The sequence below is a fragment of the Belonocnema kinseyi genome, chromosome 5 (genome assembly GCF_010883055.1).
Source record: "Belonocnema kinseyi isolate 2016_QV_RU_SX_M_011 chromosome 5, B_treatae_v1, whole genome shotgun sequence".
Classification (NCBI taxonomy): domain Eukaryota; kingdom Metazoa; phylum Arthropoda; class Insecta; order Hymenoptera; family Cynipidae; genus Belonocnema; species Belonocnema kinseyi.
Window position 1 is genome coordinate 9,525,401 of NC_046661.1, and position 6,165 is coordinate 9,531,565.

The 6,165-nt window shown below is 34.0% G+C and overlaps 1 protein-coding gene and 1 long non-coding RNA gene across 3 annotated transcripts in view; one reads left to right on the plus strand and one right to left on the minus strand.

The window, feature by feature from the left end:
- Positions 1 to 6,165, minus strand: part of LOC117173417 — a 143,742-nt gene that overhangs the window by 106,727 nt on the left and 30,850 nt on the right. The window lies entirely within an intron of this gene.
- LOC117173416 overlaps positions 1 to 6,165 on the plus strand; it is a 19,576-nt gene that overhangs the window by 2,342 nt on the left and 11,069 nt on the right. Inside the window, exons 2-3 of the mRNA XM_033361973.1 lie at positions 2,507 to 2,731; positions 2,862 to 2,996. Of these exons, the coding sequence (XP_033217864.1) occupies positions 2,713 to 2,731; positions 2,862 to 2,996 (154 nt within the window). The 5' untranslated portion in view covers positions 2,507 to 2,712. The remainder of the gene's footprint in view (positions 1 to 2,506; positions 2,732 to 2,861; positions 2,997 to 6,165) is intronic.

The following is a 6,165-nucleotide window of genomic DNA, read 5'->3' on the forward strand; positions in this document are numbered from 1 at the left end:
TAATTATAAATAAGTATAATGAGAAAATTCATCAATTAAAAAAAGTGTTAATAATTTGAAGAAAAATTTAAAAAGGGAGAGCGGATTAGCCACGACCAACTACTGTAAATAACTCTGCCCACCCGGTACGTGACGGATACAAAAGGAACATTATAGTACAGTCGCACCACTCTTAAAAGGACCACTAAAAGGATCTTGAAAAGGACCCAAATCTCTGAAACTATCTCCGAGACTATTTTGTTTCAAATCGACTTTGTTTCTAGACTCAAATGGGCCGGGCTATTTCGCTAAAGAAAATTCAGAGATTTCTTTCGGTAGGTTTGTTACGGAAATTTCCGTATAGATAAGTTATTCTAGCGGAAAAATTTCTGCGACAATAGGCTGTTGTTACGGAAATTTCCGAAACAATAAGGTATTCCTAAGAAAATTTTTTCGTGACAATAAACTATTGTTAACGAAATATCCGTAACAATAAGTTACTCCTACAGAATTTTTTTCTTGGCAATAGACTATTGTAACGGAAATTTCCGTAATAAAAAGTTCTTACAGAAATTTTTCCGTGAAAATAGGTTCCAAAATCTATTATGGGCAGAAATCATACATTTTTATCAAAAATATCGTATGTGCTGAGGGGGGAGGGACTATTTTGACGAGTGTACGTTTTAAGTACGAGTAGTAGGTGAGCGCGTAAGCGTAAGTGGGAGAAGAGTAATGTATTATTAAGTTTCATAACGAGTGCATAAGTGCCAGAAATGTGTTACAAAATAATGAATTGCTTCGAAAATTGTGTATGGCTTGAATTAAGACTTGTTTCAGGCGAAAAACCTCGTGAGATGTGATAAACTCTTCGATCACATCACAAAAAAAGGCAAAGTGGTATAAAAATATTTTACATGTATAAAGCTTTCAGAATTAATTTAAAAGCACCACTGCTGAAAATATTTTTGTTCGAAAATTGATATAGTTCATCTATTAACGACCATCGGTTTAATCCTCAAGCTCGGCTTGGGATTCCAATTCTCCGTTTTTCGAGAATAAGTCGGCCGAATTATTCTCGGAAGTTGGAGGGTTGCAATCTCAAACCTATAACTGCGATTCGATTCCGCGTAAGCTTTCACCGTCTTAGGTGATAGAATTCCCGCGAACCGGCGAACGGCAGGCTTTTGTCGTATTCCAGTGGGTGAGAGGAGCGGGCGACCAATGGCAGGGCCCGATCTGTCCTCCCTACCGCTGGAATGCGCGCGGGTTTTGCTCGAAGATCGGGAGTTGCGAAAATCGGCAGGATGAAAAATCAGGATCTTCTCGACCGAGAAGCGTGACAGATCACGGAGTATTTTGCGCTCCTACCGACAATCTCCTGTCAACCTGTACGCTTATATTCATTGAATTAAAATTAGTTCTTTCTATCTTTAAATTCCAGCCTTTATTATTCCGTTTTTGCTAACCTTTATTTTAACTCCTATCCTCCCCCTAAAATACTCGGGCAAATTCGGATACCAGAGTTATCCCTCAGCATCCACGCGCATCAGACGTCATACCGAGCAGCTACCCAGGATCCCAGGAGTACCCCAGCAACAGGAACATCGGAGGACCCTCAATCCGAGGAACCGACAGGTAAGTGGAGTGTGCGCCAGGTTTTTGCAATTGGTGCGGCACCGTCTGGAAATCTGGCGGTCCATCCGATCACGGTTTTCGGTAGTGCGTGGCGCGATCGTGTTCCATTCTCGATCGTTTCGCCTAGGATCGGCGAGCGAGTTCTCCGCGTTTTTCCCTTCGGGTACGATCCGCGAAACCCTCGGTTCCCTTCCTTTGTGCGGACCTTTCAGTTTCCGTTTACGGTTCTTGAATTTTTCCTCTCGAAACAAGATATTACTCCCATTGATTACAACCCCTGAATTTATTTTATAATAAATTATTCTGATTACCCAGGGGGGTATCAAAATTTTTATTCTATATAAAAGTCAGTGTGACTTATCTGGCAAGGAAAAGAAGGAGAAGTGAAGTAAGGAGGGGTGATACAGTAAGGAGGTTATGATTGATGACCACTTTGATTCATCGTGGAAATACTTTCTACACAGGTTCTGTTTTACAATATAAATAAAATCTGTGGTTTTCGTGACAGCACAAATGTTTCATTAGATTGAAAATAAAAGCTATTGCAACATATTTTTAAAAACTAGCCTACCTAATTTTTTTTAAAGTACAAATTTTAATAGAAATGTTTGTGACTCAATGTGTTGTTCAAATATTTAAAGTATTTTCCAAGGCATACAGTTTGAAAGGATCGTTTCTCTGAATTGTTAATATTATCGTTAAGCATTTGAAAATTTAAATCTCAAATAGCTGATTTAAAAGGACTATTTAAATTGCACAAAACTGCGAGAGAAAAAGTGTGATGGTCTTGCTTTATTGACATCCTTCCTTTCAGGACTTTTTATCGTTTTATATATAATTTGTTACAAAAAGTAAGATTTATCCTTAATTTTTTGTTCTGCTTATGTTATAGATAAGTACCATTCACTTGGGCAATGGATTACACATACCTTACGAATCGTGGCCTTTTATCACTGTACAGAAGCATAACTCTAAATTTGTCAAATACTTGGCGGAACTTTATGGGGTGAATACCAACTTGCGAACAACTATAGAAAAAAGTCTAGTGGAATGACAGAAATTGAGGGTAGATGACCAAGGAAGCAACTACAACCATTTATGATAGCAGTTTTGAAACGTAAGATTCTGTAGACACGTGTCACACATGTGTATATGCACATTTATCTTATGAACAATTTTCAATCTCGATTATGTTGCAAAAAAAAAATCATTCATTTGTTTATAAATATACATCGTCATTTTTTCAGAATGCTTCGAGGATAGGTTGGCCAAACAAAATTTGCCAGCACTGCAATATAAAAAAGAGCTGCGAAGAATAGGTCATTATTTAGGTGCACATTGCAAGAGTATTCGAAGCCGCATGTACCCGGAAGCTGTCAAAAGTAAGACTTATTCATAAATTATTGAAAGTTGAAACATTTTGACTAAAAAATGGTTGTATATAAAATTCTTAGATAAAAATAACCGTACAGTAACTTAAAATGAAATTCATTATTTATTATACTTATATATCATCTAAAGGAACTGTGCAATTATGCTCATCGCTTTACCTTTTGGCCTGTAAATTCAGGCTTACTCTCCTCTACTTTTCAGTCTCTGAATTTTAATTCAAAAATTTTTTGAGGAATATAAACTTAAGATTTTTAAATATTACCATTCCGTAGGCGTTTCATAATTTAATTTAAATGTCTTATTTACAAATTAATTTCTAATGCTCTTGAATTTAGTAGAGTGTGGCATTTACATTAGGGTGGTTCGAAGAAACGAAATTACGGAAATTGGAATTGGAACTATCTGGAAAAGTATAGTGTATTACGATCCTGAAAAAGTATAATTAATGTAGTGTCAATTGATGTATGCTTTCAACTTGTGCACTAAAAAAATTGGCTTTAAAATAGTAGGGTAGTCCGGGGCACGTTGTCACACATTTTGTGCGAATATATATTTTTTTTTTACATTTAATATGTAAGAACACTGAGGCACACCGAAGTTTCAAGTAAACCCTCAGCTACATTTGGACCTTATCAAATTTTAGGTAATGTTAACGCTATATTTATTGATTAACAATAAATAGCGAAAGGTCAGTTGTGACAACATGCCACGTGACGCAGGCATGTTGCCACATCAGATTTAATTGCATGACAAGTGTTGCCCAAACTTTGTTAAAGTACAATATTTTAAAAAAGTACATTTGTAAGATAATATAAAGTTCCTACATTCCCGAAAAATAGCTTTAATGTCTCGCTCATAAAAACTCCAAGAGTAAAATTTAACTTACTGCAGAAGAAAATATTTAACTTGATTTTCCGGAGGGTGCAAATGTTTGGTTGAAAATTAATCTGTTCTAGTTGCTTGACGTTTTCTTTTCAATTGAAAATTTATCTACATTGTTGAAAATTCAACTGTTTTATCGAAAATATATGTTTATGGCTTTGTTTCAGATTTAAATATTTCTTCAAAATTTGTCTTTTTTGGTTTTTTATTTTATTGTCTGGATTTACATTTTATATTTCTTCAATTTTGCACATTTGGAATTGAAATTTCTTGACTTTCAGTATATATATATATATGTGTGTATATACGTGTATGTATGTATATATATTTTAACGACTGTCGGAAATGACGTAGTTCTCAATCGTCCCTTACAATCTCTTGTGTTTTCTGTAACAGTTTCGTGGTAACTCTTTAAAGAGGCCAGTCGTATATATACTCGGTTGGGGAAAAAGCCAAATAGAAAATTTTAAATTTTGTATGAATGCACTTGTTTAAACTTGTTTAAATGCAATGTTTAAACGGAAAAATGGAGGAAGTCTTCATGACATCCTTCTTATGTCGCAAAAACCTCCTATGTGCGCGAGGTGAAGATATCTTTCAAATAACTTGAGGAAATTACATTTTTGCATGAATGATGTTCATGTTAAGTATCATAGGCTAGAAGAACAAATACTGATAGTTTTAAGAAAGTAAAAAAAGGGACTAAGGAACGTTTATGTGTTAATAAATTATCATGAATAAAAAAATAATAATTTTTGGGAAATTTTGTTTGCGGTAGTGAGAGATTATTAGTCCATAAACGTTCCTTAGTTCCTTTTTTTCCGCTTAAGAATGGAGGTTTCTCAATGTCGGTCAATTCAAAATCACCAACGGCCTTCCTACTCTCAGGGAAAAAATTCATGTTACCTTTATTGCATTTGGCCGCTCGAATATAATAATTCTTATTTATATTAGAGAAGAGTTTATTTCATATCTTGAGCTTTATTACAAAAACTAAAACAGTGATAAAACGACTGATAGTTAAGAACTAAATTCAGACAAATTTTCGCGAAGCAATGCACCTGTAATAGTACCTACATAGACGTAGTTCTGTCGTGATATCCTATTCGTGGAGATATATATTACGCTGGGTTGAAAATAAGAAATTCTGAAATTTAAAATCGTTAGAACGCTTAAAACTTGCATGTTAGGACCCTAAACAAGTATAATTAATTTAAAATCAATGGACATATAGGTTGATTACCAACGCTCAAAATACATATTGCCACAAATTTTTTAGAGAGTGCTTACATTTTTGCGGATTGTAATCAATGATTTTCTAAGAGATAATTCCTATTTAATTTACCCCTGTTTTTGAAGGAAATTCGCAACACCTGCATAAATGGGGGATAGAATTATCTTTATAACTTGTGGGTTACTTTTTTTCTTAGAACATATGGACTTTTCAAGCATTAAAATATACTGAAAAAAAATTTTGCACGACCGAGGACAAATTTCTAAACCACAATTCATTATGCTAATTTCAAACTTTTATCAAGGTCAGACTTGAAAAAATGCGCTGTAATTATAATTTCGACTCCTAATTCTGGTTGATTTTATTTCTAGTACACGCAGAAAGATATTCAGTTAAACTAACAGGATTTTCAATTAAAATCAGGACAGCATAGCTTTTTCTATGAAGATTACCGAATCTTCTGCAAAGTTTATAGAATTTTCAGTAACTTAATGAATTCACGGATATTTTTTGTAACAGTTACTGAAGGTTTCTGTCAAGTTGACAGCTTGAAATTATAAACTCTAATAAAAAAGTCTGTTGAATGTTACTAAAAGTATTCGTAAAAAGTTACTAAAAATTCTGTATACTCTGCAGAAAATTCTGTAAACTTTAGAGAAAAGCTATACTATCCCTATTTAAACTTAAAATCCTCTAACTTTAGCCGACTGTTTTTTCTCCGTATATATTTTATGATTTAAAAGCCCAGATCTGCTCATAAAAAATAGTATTCCACACGTTACAAAGATAATTTCATAAAATGAAAAATTCCGAAATTACTGATAGTACTTATAGTTTTTGTTTCTGGATCATAGCTAATTATATTTTTTAAGGATCCCAATATATTACTTTTTCGCAGTGTAGTGGTTTCAAACCTCAGAATTTGTTACTTTTGACCCACCTTAATATATATATATAATTAAAAATTTGTCATAAGGACAACCGCAGGATTTCGCCGGGAGCGGGTGCTAATCTGAAAAATTGCACCCGCTTCCAGCGAAATC